At 34.8% G+C, this 23,233-nt stretch overlaps 1 protein-coding gene across 1 annotated transcript in view; it reads right to left on the bottom strand.

The window, feature by feature from the left end:
• Positions 1–23,233, bottom strand: part of LOC145279655 (uncharacterized) — a 466,377-nt gene that overhangs the window by 32,943 nt on the left and 410,201 nt on the right. Inside the window, exons 38-40 of the mRNA XM_080130890.1 lie at positions 16,986–17,105; positions 12,463–12,633; positions 5,966–6,106 (exon numbers count right to left, since the gene is read on the bottom strand). Coding sequence (XP_079987016.1) covers positions 5,966–6,106; positions 12,463–12,633; positions 16,986–17,105 — 432 coding nt within the window. The remainder of the gene's footprint in view (positions 1–5,965; positions 6,107–12,462; positions 12,634–16,985; positions 17,106–23,233) is intronic.

The raw sequence follows: 23,233 nt of genomic DNA, 5'->3' as shown, positions 1-23,233 counted from the left end.
GATGCGCTTTTTAGTGGTTTCCGTAAATTCTCTCTTAGCTGTCGCTATTTCTTTCTTAACGCTATTTCTAGCTTCTATATACTTCAGTCTGTTTGAACTGGACTGATGTCGGTTAAACCTACGGTATGCATGCTGCTTTTGAGCAATGGCAGTTGCACAAGTCGACGTAAACCATTGGGGAGAGTGGGGCTTACTATAAAATTTCCGCATGGGAACATGCGCTTCGATTGCAGTTTTGAACCAGTCAGTGGTCTCGTTTGCACATTGTTCAGAGAGAGAAAATATTTTTCCATGGAGCATCTCTAATTAGTCCCCTGATGGCTTCCCAGTCAGCCTTATTATAATATCTCGTTGTTTTGAGCACTGGCTCTTCAGTTTTGGGTCTAGAGTTTAGGGCGATTTCAACCATTATCACTGCATGATCAGCGTTCCCGAGTGGGCTGTGGGCCTTCGTTATGCAGTCATCGGGAACTGTGGTCAAAAACAGATCTAGAAGTGATGCGTGTTGTTCTTCCTGGTCAGGGAAATGGGTTGGAAACGTAACAATTTGTGATAGGGAGTGAGATATAGCGAAGCTATGGGTTGTGCTGCCCGCTGCATCTGTGTGAGTAGAGAATCCAAGCCAGTTTTTGTGGTGGACATTAAAGTCACCAAATACATGTATTTGTGCGCTAGTGTCGAGGGACAGTGCCGTGTCTATGCTGTCAGATACTTTGTTTATTATGGAGCAGTCCTGAGTCGAGGGAGAGCGGTAGAGAAAATAATAGTAGCTAATATTGTGTTGCATGTTTAGTCTAAAGCACATAAAGGCTTGATCATCTGTTTCTAGGTTTGTTTCTCTAGTCAAGGGAAGGGTATTACGAATGTAAACTCCAAGTCCGTGCATATGTCTGTCAGAGTCCTTACGGCAGAGTGGGAGATATCCAGGCATGTTAGAGGGTATGGAGGAGTGTAGGTTAGTCTCACTTAGTGCTAAGATATCCGGGGTATTTGTTAAGAGAAATGCTTCAACATCAGCTAAGTTAGTTCTAAGCCCACGGATATTTGTGAATGAGAGCCTCAAGGGAGGAGGCAAGTTGAATTTGTTTGTCCCTAATCCTGGTTTAAGCTTTTTTTTAAATTGTACTGTCGTCATATTTTTTTTTAAAGAGTTTCAGTAAGGGGGAGCTAAACAAGAGGTTATGCAGAGCTTCAGACATGCATCACAAGTAGACCATCAGCTGACCTTTCTCCAATTAGGATTGTGGCCTCAGGAAAGCCCACCGGGGATGAGTGCAGGGTCCCTTTCCATGCACGTCATGGCACTACAAACAACTCGATATTATTCAACTGTTGATGGAGCAGCCGCTCTAAGCGCTACCAAAGAGTTAGGGTTCCTGTACTACCAGTCGGGAACAGCAGCCAGGAACTGTCAATCCGGTACCCTCAACCCATTAGAAGAAGGTCAACCCAATCTAATCGCTCAGGCATATCTTATACTCAAGCACTCCCAAATGTTCAGTTTTAGGGGTGGGGCGTGCTGGGAATGGGGAAGAACGGCGTTCGTTGCCCTAGCCAGGAAACAAGATCTACCGCTGGGTGTTTCTGTCGAATCACCGAGATAGTGTCTCTGCGCTTGACTAATAGGCAAAGAAGGAGTATGGAAGCCGGGTGATAGACAGAGCCTATCTACTCCTTAAGCAATTTAGGTTTGCAAACCGGTGAATTTGTTTGAGTCACCAGCTCTAGGAAGGTTGTCATCCAAGACTGAAGAGGCCTCTCTCCCCTTTGGTTTAGTTTCAGACTTTTCCTTCTCCTAGACGGATGATCTGCGAAGACCTACTGGGTCCGTCAGCCCTGAGAGGGTTTTCTCCGTGCCTAGGTTCTAATCCAGGTATTTCTGCGACCCCGCGTGGTTAGTGTTACTGGGTTAGTTTGTGGGGGATTTTATCTCTACTGATTAGTTACACTCCTCAAAGTGATTTAGGGACATGCTATTTACTTGTTAATGGATAAAGGGGGTGGGTGAAGTTCATGCAGTGTAAGTGTCTATGATTGTAAGAGGGCTTGTTAGGGAGGAGATAATGTGATTTTAGTCTTACCCTTTTTTTTATTTTATTTATTTTAGCTTAGGTCTAGGATAATGTTACAGTATGAGTAGGTATTAAGAATTGAGCTACGAGTTGTGCCCGAGCTATTTTAGATGATAGGAGGATTAAGATGTAAGTGCAATATAGTATGGATAAGACAGCAAGTTTTGAGTCATGCGTAATTAGGTGAATAGATATATGGGCAGGTTTTCAGTAGGTGCGAATAGAGTTGAAGTTGTAGTTATTTTCTAGTAAGAGTCATGGGGCATTTTGCATAACAAGGAGTGTTGTTTCAATAACGTATTAATCGTTGCAAAACTCGAGGAGACAGTTGTGTAGTGCAGATCGCTTTGTTTCTGAGTACTTTGGCTGTTAAGTACCTGCCTCTGTGTGCATAGGCTGTTAAATCCCTTACTGGATAGGAATGAGCTGTAATGCATGCCTTAGAGGTAGAAATGTATAGATGTTTAGTGATGGCTATTAAAACATTTTGCATGTGAGGGATTAGGGGCTGGAAGTTAGCGATTCCACTACAGATGCGGGGCAATGTGGGAGTTTAGTGGCGGATAGGTTGGAAGGAGTAGATTGTTAGCGTTTAAGAGAAGAGGGGTTATTTATTTACAGATAGATTTCCATTAGGATTTTTGAGTTACAGGTAAGGTTTAGTTTGAAGAAGAGGGAACTTCTTTTTTTTTTTTTGCATGCAGGTAAGACAAACACAATCGTCTTGGAGGTAAAATGTATAAGATTTCGTAGCTAGCTATTAGGTTTTCTCCTCCCAGTTATAGGAACAGCTAGTTCGTTGGGATTTGGAATTGTAGTCATTAAGGTCAGGCGCAGAGTGTTGCATCTACTCAGAAAATTAGCCCTAGTATCACAGCTGGGATTATGTATATTGCAGTTACAAATATAGTGACAGTTAAATTATGAGCCACATGCAGTGGTTTGGTATGGTATGGGTATCATGGAGGACACTTTAATACAAGCAAGCGTACGGTGATTGCATATATTAAGTATACTACTTAAATAAAGTTCTTCTGTCTTCTATAGTATAAAGAAAGGTATTCCTAGCTCTGTTCTGTATTTTTGTATAGACTATTCGTTTCCGAGTAAGTTCTGTCCACAAAACGGCTCGCATGGAACTAAAATGTTAAAGACCATTTCTACGCATATGTAATTAGAATGCATTAAATAAATTTAAAGAGAAGGTATAAACAGTTGGTTAAAGCTAAAAGAGAAAAAATAAATAAATAAAAAAATAAAAACAATAAAAAGATAATAGAAACAGCTCGCATGGAAGCAAAGAGTTAAAGACAATATATGCGCATATAATTAAAATACATTAAATAGTCTAATTTAAAAAGCAGTTGCCATTTTGGTAAGATTAGGATTTGTTAAGTCACTTAGCTGTTTTTTTTCTTTGCCCACTACATTTGCTTGCAATATACCAAAATTAATGCATCAAGGATTCAAAAGAGTTTTGCATCAATATGGGACGATGAGTATGGGACAAGTCAGTTGACCAACAGTGGCAGGTGAAAAGTGTCGAAAGATTCAAACAACATGCAAGTTTTGTTCAGCATTTACTTTAAAGAACCATCAATGGCAAATATTATAAAGCATTGATGAATGTAGAATAAACAAAAGCTCAAATTGTACATCAAAACTTCAGATTTCTTCCACACCTACCCTATTTACCAGGTCTGACCTCTAACAATCACTGGTCACTTGCAGACCTCAAAAGAATGGGAAAGATTTGGTTTGAAACGGACATATTTTGAGGTGTTGATGAATAAAATTGAATTTGACCTAAGAATTATTAATTAGGACCAGTGTATCTCCAGAAGAGTTTCAATTATAAGATTGCCACAGGTGGTAAAGAAAATAAAATTATAAAACATCATCTTGCGTATTTCATACTTGAATGGCAGACAACTGGTATCAACCAAAGTTCAAAGCATGCACCTGCTATGGTAGCCCATCAATTGAATGCCAATGTATTAATAGAAAATTAGTTAAGCCAGAAATTAGGAATAAGCATGTTTGTGCATGGGGAGACAAACCCACCTACTTCCGTTTAAACATAAGTTATGATTTTAGTTTTTGGCCCACAGTGAAAGAACATGTATTCAAAACTTGTTGCAGAAGACAGATCCGTCTTACGAATAATATATTCCTTTCAACAGAATAAATCAACATCTGGATTACTTGGATTAAAAAAACTGTTTGCAGTCATTTGATATTAAAGCTATTTTTTTGCTTACAGAAATAAAATTTCCAACTATTTTCTATACAGAATGTACAAAAGGATTTTCAACTGCTTAGAAACTCTACAATTCTGAATTCACAGGTGCTTTTTCATCTCCAAATTTTGATAAATTTGATTTAAAAAAAAAAAAAACACACACTTCAGTTCATTAAAACAAGACAAGTACATGTTCATTACATTTTCTTATATTCTTTGGATAACTTTATTGACGACACATCTCACCCTAACATATTTCCTAACATTTGTTTCGCCTTGTTATAGATGTATTCTTTCCCTGTAAAGAAAATTATTATACACACTATATCTGCAAAGAAGAATCACCTTCAGAAGACAACTACTGGCACATGACTATCTTAGTTAATCTTTACAATTTTGACAAAGGATTTTTTGTTGGTCGAACGATTAGAATTCCATTAAAAGAAATAAAGGATCTGGATCAGGTGCACTCGAGGATTTGCAGTAGAAAGTTGTTCCAACTAAGGTCAGAAAGCTCTGAAATAAGTTATAAACAGGAAATGGATTTCCTTTCTTGAATAATGTTTGAAAATGTTTAACAATATCACGTTGGAATGAAAGCTATGTTTTTTATATAAGCCTCAACAATAAGATTTTTTTTTCAAATTATTAACAATCCTTATGTCATCTATTAAGATCACAATTATAAAACAAAGTTTAGCATTATGATCATGAAGAACACAATTAGATCTCAGAAGGGATATAAAAGCATGCATGGGAAATTATGCATCACACACAATGTTCTCTGGACCTCACACCAACATATTACTAGATAGACTTGAAGAAAAATTTATACTGTATTTACCTTTGCAATTTAAAGCAGAAGGAATTTACGAGACATTAAAGCTTGATAAATCGAAATTTAAAAAGTTATTAGAAATTATACTCACTATATATTTATATATATATATATATATATATATATATATATATATATATATATAGATTCATAAAATATATATGGCGACTAGCTACACTGAATATTCGGCATATATATATATACATATATATATATACATATATATATACATATATATACATATATATATACATATATATATATACATATACATATATACATATATATATACATATATATATACATATATATACATACATATTTATATATACATATATACACACACACATATATATATATATATATATATATATATTACTTAATATGTTACTCAAGATATGATGGTAAAACTTATGTTAAAAATCCTTATCCTAATGTTGACTAAAATATTTTAAATGATTTTGATTCTAAAAAATGTCTCGCATTTGATGCATAGTCATTAGATACTAATTAAGCAAGATTCTTTGAATTTAAATTTTTTCTTAAGATTTCTTAAATTTTAGACATTTCCATGAATCAAAATCATATAATTGGGTTTCACAAAATTGCAGTCAAGATTCTAGACTTTATTTAGTAGCATTATATGCTAATATCAATATTTGTGAGGGGACATAAATATAGTGCAAAACTGTTCAGGAAATTAATTTCCCTATCCTGGGACGATTATTCTTCTAGTATGATATAAAAATATATGAAATATTTGATATCAGCAAATGTAAAATTCTAAGATTGCTTTTCTTATTGTTTACTTACTCATTCAGTAATTTCTCCCAGTCCTTCTGTACGTATTGCCAAATAAGATCCTTCCCAATCGGATTTCTGCTGATCGTACTGGCCACAGCCCTGAAATCTTGCCGTCGGAAAACTTTCATTTCAACGGCTAACTTTAGGTACCTGATGGCAAAAAAATAAAATAATAATCAATATACATATAGAAGAGTTTTTTTTTTTTTTTTTTTTTTTTTTTTTTTTTTTTTTTTTTTTTTACAAAGGCATCACCACATTATCAAGGCCCAGAGGCCACTCAAGGATAAGGGTTAAAGAGTGTACAGTAGAAGTTGGTCAATATAGTAATCATTAGTAATGAAAATTTGGTAAATTTAATAACTTATATGGAACGGCTCATCAAGAACTTATTTACTTTAGACTTGAACAAAACCATATTGTAGTCAGCCGGAAAGCAGGAAAACGGAAGACAATTCCACAGGCGTGCAGTTCTAAGAAAGAAGCTTTGTTCATGGAATCTACGTTTAGGTTTAGGCACAGATAAAGAGTGGGGGAAATTATTGATAGTGTTTACAGCTAGACGAGTGTTTCTTGTGAAAGTTTGGCGAGGGGGGACCATAGATTGAAGCTCAGTTGAACACTTTCCATGAAAATAACGATACATCAGAGACAAACTCGCAACATCTCTTCTGTGAGATAGAGGTTGCAAGGAGGAGAAAAGGACATCTCCTACGAGGCTACGAAGTCTATTTTGAACTCTATCAAGGCAGGACAAGTTCTTTCTAGCAGCTCCTGCCCAGATGTGGCAACAGTATTCCATCCTTGGACGTACCTGGCTCTTATATAGATAGAGAATAGCATCAGCAGTGAGATATCTACTGGATCGATAGAAAGATCCCACCATTTTTCCAGCGGCCTTGGCAACAGATTTGATATACGTGTTCCATTTAAGATCAGGAGTAATGGTCAAGCCCAGAAGCTTGTCAAAACTTGAGGCCTCCTGAAGACGAGAGCCATTCATTTCAATTGATGACAAATGTGGATTAGAATGTTGATGATGTAAAGAGAGAAGCTTGGTTTTAGATGCATTAAAAGTAACCAGCCACTCCTTTCCCCATTGTACTACGTGCTCAAGATCAGAGGAGAGAGAATTGGAGAGAACTTGCTCGTTTACTGTCTTAGATGTGGTACCATAAATGGTAGTGTCGTCAGCATAAATGTCTACAAATGATGTAAGGATATGGTTTGGAAGATCATTAATGTAGATCAGGAAAAGAGTTGGGCCCAGGATGGATCCCTGAGGGACACCGGCATTAATATTGTGAGCTTCTGATTTTTGCCCCTCAACTACTACTCTTATGAATCTATCAGAAAGAAATGATTTAATAATTGAGAAGACTTTTCCAGCTATACCATAGCTAGCGATCTTATGAAGTAAACCTTTATGCCATACCCTATCAAAGGCTTTAGATATGTCAAGAGCAATTGCCCTAGAAAGATTGCCACCGTCGAGAGATTTGCTAATCCTATGCGATATAACTGTAAGGACATCTGCTGTAGATCTAGCAGAACGGAAACCATATTGAGTGTCACTAAGAAGGTTATTTTTGTTGAGATGTTTGATTACTTCTGTATTTAATACAGATTCTAGCAACTTACTCATGACGCACAGGAGACTTATTGGCCTGTACTGAGAGGGGGATGAGCGATCACCTGAATTCTTAAATACAGGGCATACTGATGAGATTTTCCAGGGAGATGGGAAACTATTCTCCTTAAGACAACGTTTAAACAGTTTTGTAAGTATGGGCGCTAGTTCAGGTTGAAGTTTTTTGAGTACTATAATTGGAATACCATCAGGGCCAGTTGCTTTACTGGAATCAAGGTTTTTGATTAGCTTGGCAACATCACGTACAGATATACGTATATCACATAGCGTGTTTTCTGATACAAGAGGAAATATTGGGGGTTGGCGGTCTTGGTCGCAAAGGGTAGAATTAGCTGCAAAGTTCTTGACAAAGAGTTTGGCTTTGTCTGATGCTGACGAGATTACCTCAGATCCATTGATAATAGTTGGGATGGAGCACACGCTTCTGTTCAGGATTCTGTTTGCTATTTGCCAAAACTGGTGGGAACCAAGCCGCTGCTCAGCTACTTTGGACTTAACAGATTGAGCATACAACTCTCTTGCGTTCCTTATTACTTTCTTACAATGGTTGCTGGCAGTCCTGAAAACGGCTTTAGTTTCCATACATCTATTACGTTTGAAGCAGTGGAAAAAGTGATTTCTGTGCGCAATGGCAGCAGCACATTCTGGAGAGAACCATGGCTGGCTGTTAGGTTTTTGCTGAAACTTTTTAGAGGGTATGAAATGGTCAATACCTACAATTAACCATTCAGTTAGGTCTAATACTATAGAGGACACATCCTTTTTAAACATGGAATGCAGAGGTAGATCAGATATAAATGTACGGAAGCTATCCCAGTCAGCCTTAGTGTATCGATATACTGTACGATGAAGAGGTACGTCTGGGGACTTATTACATTTCATTTTTATCTTAATTGATACAACAGAGTGGTCGGAAGATCCAAGAGGCGACAGAACAGAAACTGAACATAGTTCAGGGCAAGTTGTGAGAAAAAGGTCTAGTAGGCTCGCATACTGGCCGTCATTATCGGGCACACGGGTAGGTTCCTGAACAATCTGAGTGAGGTCATAGGCAATGGAGAAATCATGACAGAACCTCCCCTCATCATCGGTCTTGTTTGAGTGGGTCAACCATTCGACGTTGTGAACATTGAAGTCTCCACATACATGAATGTTAGCTGAAGGATAAGTAGAAAGGACTTGGTCAATTTTCTCAGATATGCTTTGAAAGATAGTAACTCCGCTGTTGTGGGGGCGATAGAGAGTAAATATAAATGCAGTAGTGTGAGCTAAAGCAACCCGGAAGCACATATAAGGTAAGTTAGGATCTTCCCTGGAGATGTCCCTCCCACATGGAAAGCTATCTTTAATATAGGCACATATTCCATGCCCATGGCGATCTTGGGGGTCAGATTTAGAAGTTAAGTTAGAGTATCCTGTAATTGCAAACTCATCAAGGGAAATAGCCTGTCCAATGCCAGCTTCACTTAAAAATAAAAGGTCTGGTTTAGTCTCCTGTAATTGGGTTTCAACCTCTGGAAGGTTAGAACGTAGACCCCTGATGTTGGAGAAGGAGACATGGTAGTAGGGGTCTACGTTGGAAGTTGGAGAACCGGGTTTAATCGTGTATTTTTTCTTGAAACTTGTCATGATGAAATTTTGGAATTTGTGGACTAGGTCGACAGATTTACTTAGAGCAGGACAGAGAGGGGAAACTAAGAGAGAAAAAGAAACGAAGAATTTTTTTTTTTTTTTTTTTTGTACCACATGATAAGGTAAAGCCGTAACAATTACCCACTAGTATGGCATCGAGAGGCCCCACCAGAAGCTACTGCATGGTCCAGATTCCATTCACCAAATGGCAATACAGCAGCCCCAGTACTTTGCACCTGCTGATAGGACAGCCTCCTTAGTGGTTAATCCAAGGTTCGGGTCCCTGACTATCAGGCGGATAACGTCAGCCCAGACAAAACGTTTACCTCCAGCACCCTTACTAGTGACATGGCTACAAGGATAGACATAGAAACAGAAAATTTCCACCAACTCTGCCAACTGTTTGCGCAAAAATACTGCCAACCTAGAAAACAGCTTTTTCTTCTCCCTTTGTCAGAAAAATCACTCATTTAAAAAATGAGGACTGAGGGACAAATAAGAAGAAGCGAGAGTAACAGGAGCTGCCGATAACGCATCCACAATGCGTTTTCTACTCTCCATTAAAAAAAAAAAAAAAATAAATAAATAAATAAATAAATAAATAAAAAATAACTATTAAGTATTGTACTTAATAAAAGTCCAACGGACCTGTTTAAGGGAAAGTATGGTGATAGATTCCCCTCCCACGAACTAAAAATGAGTACAATTAGGTAATCGATTTATGCAATCAACTCGGTAGATAAATAAACATTTATGGACGAGAAAAAAAAAAAAAAAAAAAAAAAAAAAAAAAATTAAAGCTAGCATTTAATACAACAGAAATACATAAATTAAATACTGAAATAAAATGTAGTTATTAATATTTGAATCTTAAAATAAAAAGTGCGAATTAATAGAGAAAATCACTTATCACAACAACGCATTCCGTCTCCAAACTAGTGAAGAATTTAACTTTTAATAGCGTTCAGAAGATTTTTTTTTTAAATTAACCGTTAAGAGAAAGCGTGATTTTATTCTGAACTTTAACTAATCACGTTTTAAGCAACTTATGATATAAAACAAAATCGGATGGGGGGGGGGGTTTCTTCCGAAGTTAGTTGGTGACGTTATAAGTAATGCGAGATGAGATGGGAGCCAGAAATTAGGGGTGGGGGACTGAAAATGATAATATAATGGATTGATTATACAATATTTAAGATCAACTTGGTAGATAAACATTTATGGACGAGAAAAAAAAAAAAAAAAAAAAAAAAAAAAAAAAAATTAAAGCTAGCATTTAATACAACAGAAATACATAAATTAAATACTGAAATAAAATGTAGTTATTAATATTTGAATCTTAAAATAAAAAGTGCGAATTAATAGAGAAAATCACTTATCACAACAACGCATTCCGTCTCCAAACTAGTGAAGAATTTAACTTTTAATAGCGTTCAGAAGATTTTTTTTTTAAATTAACCGTTAAGAGAAAGCGTGATTTTATTCTGAACTTTAACTAATCACGTTTTAAGCAACTTATGATATAAAACAAAATCGGATGGGGGGGGGGGGTTTCTTCCGAAGTTAGTTGGTGACGTTATAAGTAATGCGAGATGAGATGGGAGCCAGAAATTAGGGGTGGGGGACTGAAAATGATAATATAATGGATTGATTATACAATATTTAAGATCAACTTGGTAGATAAACATTTATGGACGAGAAAAAAAAAAAAAAAAAAAAAAAAAAAAAAAAAAAAAAAAAAATTAAAGCTAGCATTTAATACAACAGAAATACATAAATTAAATACTGAAATAAAATGTAGTTATTAATATTTGAATCTTAAAATAAAAAGTGCGAATTAATAGAGAAAATCACTTATCACAACAACGCATTCCGTCTCCAAACTAGTGAAGAATTTAACTTTTAATAGCGTTCAGAAGATTTTTTTTTTAAATTAACCGTTAAGAGAAAGCGTGATTTTATTCTGAACTTTAACTAATCACGTTTTAAGCAACTTATGATATAAAAAAAAATCGGATGGGGGGGGGGGGTTTCTTCCGAAGTTAGTTGGTGACGTTATAAGTAATGCGAGATGAGATGGGAGCCAGAAATTAGGGGTGGGGGACTGAAAATGATAATATAATGGATTGATTATACAATATTTAAGATCAACTTGGTAGTTGATCATCATCATCATCATCATCATCATCATCATCATCATCATCATCATCATCATCATCATCATCATCATCATCACCACCACCATCATCATCATCATCATCATCATCATCATCATCATCATCATCATCATCAGCAGCAGCAGCAGCAGCAGCAGCAGCATCAGCAACAGCAACAGCAGCAGCAGCAGCCATTTCCTATAAAATCCAGCTCTTCTTCACTGTGGTAACTACATTGTAGTGTCAGAGCTACTCGGCTAACAGGTCTTTGGTAAAATTTCAGGATCCGTCGTCCTCTGGTGGTCTCTGCCTTTGCATGTGTCAAGCAAAGACATATCAGGCGCAGAACGGCAAACCAATGGAGTGAAAGTAGCAAAGTTGTTTCTACACCATTTCCCTGACTTTGCTTGCAATCACTGTTTTGTACTGTTCTTTGTGTTAGAGATAAACACCTACAATCCTGCAGGTTAACAAATAGCTGTAAACAACGAGAACTTCACGCAGACCAGACAATCCTGAGGCACGATCTTTGTGAGCTTTATGCAGAAGTCTAACGTCTGACAAACACAAAAAATCAGTACTAGCAGAACAATTTGTATAAATACTCAATTCTGATTGATTAAATTATATAAAATAGTCAATGTTGATGGATTACCGAAATTAGACTTCAAATAATCAGAAAGAGTTTGCCCTGGAAGTGATAATAGTCTTCTTTAATTATTAAATTTATAAATAGTGATGGACATTCAAACGTCTGTATTATTTCATAACTAAGAAAGGGCATCCTCAAAATATTTATGGACATGTTGAACAAAGCTCTGATTGGATTACTTGGTGTACACATATCTCAATTGAGAGTAAATGAGGAAGAGGCAGACGAGAATAACAGTTCAAAATAACCCCCTACAATGGCACAACGAAACCAATGTAAATGATAGTTTGATGAAGAAAAACCACTTTGCGCAACCATGACCTATGCGCAGCCCACATTTGATATGCAAGAGTTTCTTAACATGATGATGAAGAAGAAGAAAAATGGGAGAGAAAAATATAAAAACACAAATTACGTTTGTAAGAGCCATAACTTCTGTGTGCATCCAAGAGCATATATAAATTGGTTTTTTTCTGATGCATCATTGCTGTTTTTAAAAGCTGTGTAGACCAAGAACCAGTCGTCTTTGTTACCATGTCGAACTCCAATACAAAAAACTTCATACAACAGTTCAACATTCTTCAACCTGAAAAAAAAAAGATATGTAAAAATTATATGTATGTATATATATATATATATATATATATATATATATATATATATATATATATATATATATATATATATATATTGTTACGGGCTGGGAGAAGCTAAGTTGGGGTGATCACCCCTGGTTAGAATCTTCGACTCTAGAATAGCGCTTCACCCTACATTGCTTGTAACACAATAAAAATAAAAGAAAAAGAGCTAAAGTGTGTTGGGTGCAGATTTGCGCTCTAAAATGACACGTTGTCTAAGATTCGTGAATGATTCTCATTTAACCTTGAACGGTACCTAACTGCAGATAAAATATAATTGCATGGCCAGCATAGCTTCTTTCTTTCTTGCTTTTCATTATTATTTTTAAAAGTCTGTGAATGCGGATATATTGCCTTCTGTAGTCTTTTGAATTCATCGACATTGTCATGTCGAACTAAAAATTGCATGTGCTGTGCATCCTTTTACATTGTTCAATGTGGGTATCATTTCTACGCCAATTTTTTCTGGTGGTTGAATATTAGTTTCTTTTAGTCGCCTTTATGGGGATATGAGTTAAACAGCAAAAGAAAGTCCTTCATTTTATCCTTGATATGGAGATGATTCGTCCATCATATCTGGTCGCTGGTTCCCTCCATTGCTTTTTGGCATGACGGCATGAGGAATTTTTCAATCCACTTCCCTCATGGTCTCGAACCCCCCCCCAAAAAAGACCGTTTTTTTTTTTCGTTTTCCCCACTTACAGATTTTTCTCCTCTCTCTCGCTCTTTTCTTATCACTGCTACTACTTCCTGTAGTGAGAGACGGGTGAGTGAAGGGAAAAAAGGCAAGGTGCTAAAGGTGGTGGTGAGGCTCTCACTGCTAGCGCTGTTGTGTATGAGGGAGGGAGAGTTGGTGGGGATCTATGTTTGATTTGAGGAGGAGGAAGAAGGGGTTCACTAGTGGCACTGATATTTATTCATTTATTATTATTTTCTTTCATTTCTTTTCCCCTCTCTGGATCATCACAATATATATATGTTATGATATTTTACTTTAAGAAGAAATTTAATCTTTTGCAATTCTGAAACTAGTTTTTAGATTAATATTTACAAATAGGAAAACGAAAAATATCATCATTACAGAAATAGATTATGGAATATATATATATATATATATATATATATATATATATATATATATATATATATATATATATATATATATATATATAGCTGTGATACTGCAAAACAGTACTGTATGTGAATGACTATATATATATATATATATATTTATATATATATATATATATATATATTTATATATATATAGTCCTCCACATAAAGTACTGTTTTGCTGTATCAGAGGTCATCACTGCGGCTAGACAGCAACTACCTCAATCTAGGCTTGAAACTCGACCATCTAGACGACAGATGTTACACTAATTGGCTGCTGCTATGACGGGTATGTGAATCAATAATGTTCAAACATTTTCCAAACGTCTAAGCTTAATTTATTATTTAGCAATTTTACATGAACACAATATAGATTCACTGAATTCTATCCTGTGGACATAAACGCACACATACACAAACACATATATTATGTAAATTTCTTTAAGTTCACACGAAAGTTTGTGGAGTAGCTCAGTAGTGCACGGTACGTCAAGAGCTCATGATATGATATAGTTATCATTATTATTATTATTATTATTATTATTATTATTATTATTATTCAGAAAATATTTCCAATTTCACTCCAAAGCACTTTATAATCAGAATTGTTTCTGCCCATTCCGAAAATATATATTTTCATGATATACAAAATCTCATAAACACTTATGAAAAGACTTCATCAGTGTACATTTACCACAATCCAGCTGAAGAATAAAATCAAAATGCAAACAAATAATTAATTTATCCTTTTTTTGTTCTTTGCTTTTTTCACTGGGGCCATAGGGAAATTCTTACCTTAATCCTATTTACTTGTAGTTAAAAGTCCAAAATATATCATGACAATCAAATCTTTTTCATTCTTTCCTTTCAAGATGGCCATACTTGATATAATTCCTATGATGAAGCTTAAAATGTTAATACCAGCAAAATTCCACCACTTCACTGTAGGGGTTTCCAGATAATGGGAAACTTTCTAATCTAATAACTTCTTTCCTCAGACTTTAGAATTTCCTCAATACTCTCTATTTCCTTGATTGTAGCAACACACAGAAATGTAAATGTAATGTGAATAAATATCTTGCTGCACAACTCCCCACGTTAGATGCTCCTTATAAATCTCTCTCCTCAGTGGCAATTTGTCTTGCTAAAGGTGAAGAAAAGTAAGAATAAAGAGATTAATGTAGTTTGCTTGAGGCATTGTTTAATGTGTACATAAAGGAAATTGAAATCTATAGAAACCAACACAATGCAGAGGTGTAACGGATAAACACAAACTGAAGCAAATTAAGATATACAATAGTGAATAAGTTATGCAGATTCACCTTTATTATTGCACAGGTTGACAAGTAAGTTCTTGCGGTTTTTAACTTTTAAATTCATACAAACATATCTCGGTTCCAAAAAAATCATTGATTGAAATAATCATCATCAGAATCAACACACTTTTGCCAACGCAGGACAAGTGTATTCAAGCCAGTAACATAAAAATCTTGCGTTCTGGTGGCGATGAAGTCGCTGAATGCGCTTTTGATATTGCTTAGGTATTTGAAGTATTTCTCATGCAGAAATTTGTTGAGATTGCTTGAAAAAATGGTAGTCGGTCGGTGAGAGGCCTGGAGAGTATGGTGGATGAGGCAGTGTATCATAGCCCAATTCGTTCAACTTCTGCAGGGTCAGTTTAGCAACGTGCGGTCGGGCATTGTCATGGAGGAGAATTGGTCCTTTTCTAATGACTAATGCTGGGTGTTGTTGTTGAAGTTTCTGATGGATTTCACCCATTTGTTGAGTGTCGTAATAGTTTTGCTTGCATTCAAAAAACTGTAATGGATGAGACTGGTCACAGACCACAAAACAAACTTCTTTTGGTGCAACTCTGGCTTCGGGAAGTGTTGTGGAACTTCATCAGTGTCTAACCACTGAGCTGAATGTCGCTGGTTGTCGTAAAGAACCTACTTTTCATCATAAGTCATAACACAGTCGAGAAACGGATCGTTCTTGTTGAGTAAAAAAAAGGAAGATGACACTTTATAACGGCATTTCTTTTGGTTGTCATTGAATTCGAGAGACATCAATTTATCAAGTTTTTTGTGTTTCCAATGTTTCTCAAGTGGTTGGAAATCATTGTATATGTTACGTCTAATTCAGAAGCAAGTTCACAAACAGTTGTGTGTGGATTGACTTCAACTAAGGCTCTTACTTGATTGTTGTTACCATCCGATGGCCAACCACTATGCTCATCATCTTCAAGACTCTCGTCGCTGCCACAAAATTTCTTAAACCACTATTGTGCTCTGCATTCAGTAGTGGATCCTTTGGCCAAACGCTTTCTTGATATTGTGAGCTGTTTCAGCAGCTTTTCGGCCTAGCTTGTATTGTAATAAGAAAATTGTGTGAATTTGCTTTTTTTTTCGTCTTGTATTCAACGTTCTGAAAAGAAGATATGATTGTTTTAAAACGATTATAATTTAATGATTAGATAAACCTAAAACGCTCCTTAAAATGACATATAATGTAATAGTATAATAATGAAAAACTTATTTGAAAATACATCATTTGACATCAAAATTACAAACTCAGCAAGAAATTTCCCATTTACTTTATATATATATATATATATATATATATATATATATATATATATATATATATATAGATATATATATATATTATATTATATTATATTATATTAAATCAAATAATTAAAAAAGTACTTGTATTGTGCTTATACTTGCGTCAGCATGGTCAGGTGAAGGATCTGTATTGTAATATTTCGGAGAAATCACACTTCGTCAGACATGTGTTCAACTTCAAAACGTGCTATTGTGAAATGAGCAAATTTCACATAAATTGGAAATTAATTTGTTTTAAACTTAATAATATAGGGTTTGTGTTGATAATGTTACTTGTTTATTTTATTTTGTATATATTTTATCTTGTTTATTTTTCTTGTATTTATTACTAATTCTACCTTCTTTGAGTTAAATGTTTTAAAAAATTCTGACAATAAATATAGACAGTTTATTTGAATCCGGAATGCTTCTGTCATAACTATTCCCCAGATTTTTGGATTACAGCATCCACATTGTGATTACCAATGTTTGTTTCTTTGTGAGAAAGGACTAAAAGTTTTTGTAACAAAAAGTGCTTGGTTGATATAGCAGGACTAATTTGGTAATTTCGTACTTACGGACTTGTTTTGTTGTCTTTTATTGCAACTTTCCATTCTTCAAAAAGACTCTTAGCCAAATCAATGCAATCCGGGAGATCAAACATACAAGCCATGAAAACAACTTTACTTTGGAATAAACTGGAACAATAAAACAAAAAAATTTCATCTATTAGCAAAGTAATGCATCATTTCTTGTGTGTGTGCATATATATATATATATATATATATATATATATATATATATATATATATATATATATATATATATATATATTTATATAAAATGGGTTAATAAATTCCAACGAAAGAAAGATGTATATTTAAATAAGGGAGTAGTCACCAACAATGTGTATTTTTTAACATTATTTTATTATTCCGTGTCTTGGTTTTTCATTGAGAATTATGTTTGGATCATTGTAATAATGTTTTTAAGTCATTGAAATCGTTTACGATCGTTTCAGACGGTCTGTGATGCGTCCTCGTCAGAAATTATTTTCAAATGTGTAAAAATGGCGATTTTCGTAGTTAGTTTGAAGTTTTTCCAACGGGTGGAGGCTTGTAAGTGTTTATTATACATTGGTATGCTGAATTTTTATTGCTTTTTTATTAGGTTTTGTCTCCCCAGAACGACAAACTAAACAACATACTTAAAACAACAAAAATAATAAAAAGCAAACGCCAACCCAAAAACTTAGAACACATCCTAACTTCCTCAAAACTCGTCCCACATACTACAAAAGGAGTTACAAAATGCAACAAACCGCGATGTGGAGTATGTGACATAATAATAGAAGGTAACACATACACATTCAAAAAACCAGCACAAACATTCAAAATAAAAAAGGATCTAAATTGCACCTCCATAAATGTAGTATATGCACTAAGATGCACAACATGCAACAAATCCTACATAGGCGCCACCAAAAATTTCAGCAATAGAGTGGCCTTACATAAGAGCAACATCAAAATTGCAGATAACAGACACTTCTATGTTTCAAAACACGTACACACATGCAGTGGAAACAGCTTCAAAATAATGCCAATCTTCCAAACAGGCAATTATTTTTATTTACTTACACAGGAAAAAAACTTCATCACCAAATTCACTCCTGAACTGAACAGAACCTAATACCATCACACAAAAACATGAAATGCAAGGTACACTCGCATGCACACCCATACACATACACATATACACACCCACACATAAATCAGAACCGACACATTAAAACACACACATGTGCGCGCATACAACCACACACAGACATAACAACCCTATCTCTAATACAACACACTGAACAATACCAACCCTACTTAACCTCGAAACCAACAACACTAGGAGACACCTAGAACCATAGTATAATATCTGTTCCAACACCTCGCTCCCTCCTCAGTCAGGGGAGGAGAACCCCCTCATGACTGAAACGACTATCTTCCCTCCTATCATCTCCCTCCCATACCTACACCCCCTCCAATCCCCCCCTCTGGGGAACAAAATCTTCCCCACACTAGGAACCGATCTTGGGTCTGGCCATACCCACATGGGGAGACAAATAAATAGAAACATTAAAAAATCCCCTATTTTAAATACACCCCTCTTTCTAAACAAACATAATATAAGACTAAAACGAAAAATCACAATACTAAAATCCAAGAATCCAAAAAATAAATATCGAGATAGAATGAAAGCACCCCTACCCTTACTTCAGAAGAGCCAGTCCCCCTCCCCACACATACACATTAGTAACGACCTCGGACCACAGCCGCCTTCCTTAGGAAGCAAATAACCGCAAAATACTATAAAACAATATACACATTCCCAAACCAATAAAAGCAAACACACACACGCACACACACGCGCACACACACACACACATAAACACACACATAAACACACACACACACACACACACACACACACACACACACACACACACACACACACACACACACACACACACCCTACCCCACCCTAAAGGAAAAGAAAAACACATTAGCAGAAAGAGATAGCGACTGACTACAGCTAGGTCAAAATCTCCCTGGACAAACCTAATAAAAAAGCAATAAAAATTCAGCATACCAATGTATAATAAACACTTACAAGCCTCCACCCGTTGGAAAAACTTCAAACTAACTACGAAAATCGTCATTTTTACACATTTGAAAATAATTTCTGACAAGGACGCATCACAGACCGTCTTAAACGATCGTAAACGATTTCAATGACTTAAAAACATTATTACAATGATCCAAACAACAATTCTCAATGAAAAACCAAGACACGGAATAATAAAATAATGTTAAAAAATACACATTGTTGGTGACTACTCCCTTATTTAAATATATATATATATATATATATATATATATATATATATATATATATATATATCAGAAGATCTGAATAACATCAGTACCGTCAGTTTCAAATCCATTATCCATATATACATTTATATATATATATATATATATATATATATATATATATATATATATATATATATACACGAAAGTGTAATTTGGTTTTACAGAAAGAAAAGTGTAAACTCAAATGAATATAAGAATTTTTCTAGTTTTATTCGTACTCTTTGTCGAATGATTAAAATTTTGTATACCTTCCTTACAGGTTTAAAAGATTTTTTGAAAATTTGAAATTTTTTTTTCAATATCAAGATTTTTATTTTTACTAGCATTTCAGCCCGGCGTTGTCCGGGTGTTTATAGGTGTATGTTGAGCAAAAAAAAAAAAAAAAAAGCGGTAAATTTTTTTAACTTTGACCTCTTAACATTTATTGTTTTGGGCTCAAATCAAGTTATTAAGTTAGATCCATGTCCAAGGAACCTATATCTAAAATTTCAAGTGTTTAGACCCAAAATTGGCCGAGGAGTTTGGTAGAGTTCTCAAAGGTCAAATCGTTGAACTTTGACCCCTTAACAGCCAAATTTCTGTCCGAAAACGGATTACAAAGATTTTCTCAAATCTCAGTACCCTGTCTATCAAATTTCGAGTCTGTAGACTGAAAATTGACAGAATTATTGCGTAGGAAAATGTACACAGACACACACACACAGACACACACACACATACATGTTCACTTTTATAGATATATAGATATATAAGAAGGTAAGGTATTATTAGAGCTCTAAAACCTATTCAATTCACACACCCCAAGTGATTCTCCATTTTTTAGGCGATTATATGTAAACAGCTTGATAAACTTAGTGGTAAAAATAAAATAAAAGAACTAAATATCAATTTCACATATAAATTTAGCATAAAATAATCACCTTTTTAGACAAGACAACGTTTTAAGGATATAAAACCAATTTTGTTTATTTAAAATCTATGTTAATATTCCTGTTTAAATTTTAGTATAAAATATAGCATTGTTAAAAATCATAAAACACGTCTCCTACTACTAACCCTACAAAAAATGGATTGTGTTTGTCTGGGCATTCAACAAAACAAATATATAACAAATAACTGCTACCAAAGACAAAATAATTTATCTTCTATCTACCTGAGTAAGTTTATTTTGCATTTTATTTTAAAGCGTTTATTTCATTTGAAACACAAAAAGTAGTGCCATGTCTTGAGTTAGAACAAGAAAAAATATTCGACATCTAGAGATACTCGATAATCGCTCAAAAAATGGAAAAATAAACAAAATACTGATAGAAACTCACCCAAAGTTGGACTCGAGAACAGAACTTTGTCCAGAGGTCGATTGTTCTGTTTGTCACAACACGTATGCTTTTAGCACGTTATACTTAAGTACTTGATTAAAGTATCTTAAAGGTTGGAGTTTTTGCAGGGAATCGATACTGTCCTCCCTCATACAGTGCCTGATAATTCTCAAATAGTCACCCATCTGGTACTGACCAGACACAATGTTGCGTAAATTTGGTAATCTAATACTGTAAGGAATTTTTATTTCTCTTTCTCTGTACCTACAGCTAAGTGGAACATTCAAGAACATCAGATGAATATAATACAATACAGTCGTTCTCAAGACCAATGTTAACAAATTCTTATCAAACCGTCCACTTAAATAATTACTTTCATCCATCATTTCCAATCCTATGAAGAATTAGTTCATCTCATTAACCCATGTTCTCAAGAAGCATTTGGGCTTGGATAAGTGGTGAGTCACTGATAAAAAAGAAAGGAAAGAAAAGAAAAACTAACATGTAACCGGTGTAGCAACGTGATAATGCTATATATATTTACATAAATAAATGGTAATTTAAAGATCCCAGGAATTTATGATGCAACTAACCCGGCCGGAGATGATGGTTTAAATAAATGAATATTCATTGTTTCTATATCTTTTCCAGTTCCAAATGGGAATAGTTCAGTTCAAAATGAGAAATTTAAAATAAAATGGTGCTACAACAAGGTATTGATTTAAAATTTTTTTTTAACCCAATGGTTAGGTCAACTGAAAACCGCGATAACAGGAAAAGAAGTCTCTGGCCTTGATAAGTGGTTATGCCTATGTAAAAAAAAAAAAAGCATGTATTTTGGAGGTATATAAGATGGATGGAAATTAGAAAGCCCTAGCGAAAAATCTTTCTATTCCGAAAACGACTCTCTATCGCTGGATTAGTAAGGGAAATCAACCTGATACAAGAGGAGGGTCTAGAAATTGTAAAGTCAAACAGGTGCATTTGGATTTTATTCAAGCACTAGTGGACGAAAATCCTAGGATCACATTAAATGTGATCTCTGAAAGGATTGAAGCTCAGTTTGGGTTTAAGTTGTCCAAATCTACAGTAGCGAAGCATCTAGATATGATGACTTATACGCTTAAAGCTGTAAGATTTGTGCCCGAGAGGGCAAATTCAATTGAGAATAAAGATAAATGTTGTTTATTTTGTTCAAAATTATTGAATTACCAATCAACTGGAAAACCCTTTTTATTTATGGATGAAACGAACTTTAATGTTCACATTTCCAGGAAAAATGTGCGTTTTCTAAAGGGTAGGCGATGTAAAATAGTTTCAGCCGGCACTCAGGGTGCTAATATTCACGTTATTGGATGCATTGGTCCCCATAGCCTCGTGTACCATGAAATTCAAAGAGGATCGTTTTGAAAGGAAAGCGCACAGTCTTGGATGCGAGAATTTTTGAGAGCTGCAAAGAGACAATATGGGGGTTCAGTTGTGATAATTGTTGACAATGCCTCACCCATGTCACTCAAACATTGAAGAAGTTTTTAGTAAAAAAGAATTTTTAGGATGTGAAGTGCCTAGGTTGGAACCATAGAGTCCAATGTTTAATCTAATTGAACAAGTATGGTCTTTAATCAAAGCTTACGTCAAGCAGGAATTGGCTGCTAAAATTGTGAGTATTCTTGCAATGGAGAGAAGAGATGGCTTGTCAATTACTGAACAAAGGGCAAAAGCTTTGCTTCATTAATTAAGGAAGAATTGGGAAGGGTTACACCAGAAGTATGCAATCGTTTCATAGCTCGAATTCAATCTAAATTCCTGCAGCTGTAGCATTAGATGTTGTGTGCTTGAAGATTTTTTTTATATTATAAAATGTTAACAATTTTATTGCTAAAATAATTTATAAAATATTTTTAATATTTATACTTATAATAATTTTTCCATTTTGAACTGAACTATTCTCATTTTGAAATGGACTATTCCCATTTTGAACTGAACTACTCCCATTTTGAACTGGAAATGGTATATTTGCTTGCATCCCTATGAGGATAGAGTTAGACACAAGATCGGTTTTTAATGTAGGGAAACGCCATCTCCCTAAAAAGAGGCCCTTTGGATTGGAAGAGAAAAAAATTGCCTCAGTCTGAAATGATTTCTCATTCACTGACTGAGGATAAAGTGATTAAGTGTAGTATCAGAACAGATCTTATACTTTGTTCCTAACCAAAAGGTTTTTGTTTATATCCATGTATTTCAAGCTATGCAGTTCAACCATTGCATAGAAAACAAGATGGCGACCTTGATTTGGCTATCATACACCACAACAAAAGCAGTCACATAGATATTAAAGATATTAAAAATGGTTAACATATGACATTGTTATTTTTTTTGTTTTTAATTTACAAACTCAGAAGTTTTTATAGTTTTTATGGTTGCTCATTTTTTGGGTTTTAGTTAAAATTTGAAGGACTACAACAAACGTATCCACAGAATAAAAACTTTGATTAAAAATCATTACTAAAAACATATGGCATAATCACGTTGACACACCGATTCCGATCAGAACACCGATGTTAAGCAATGATGAGCCTG

The sequence above is a fragment of the Euprymna scolopes genome, chromosome 7 (assembly GCF_053919585.1).
Source record: "Euprymna scolopes isolate OS-2025 chromosome 7, ASM5391958v1, whole genome shotgun sequence".
NCBI lineage: Eukaryota > Metazoa > Mollusca > Cephalopoda > Sepiida > Sepiolidae > Euprymna > Euprymna scolopes.
Note: the sequence above shows the minus strand (reverse complement) of the source record. Positions and strands in the feature narration are given on the sequence as shown.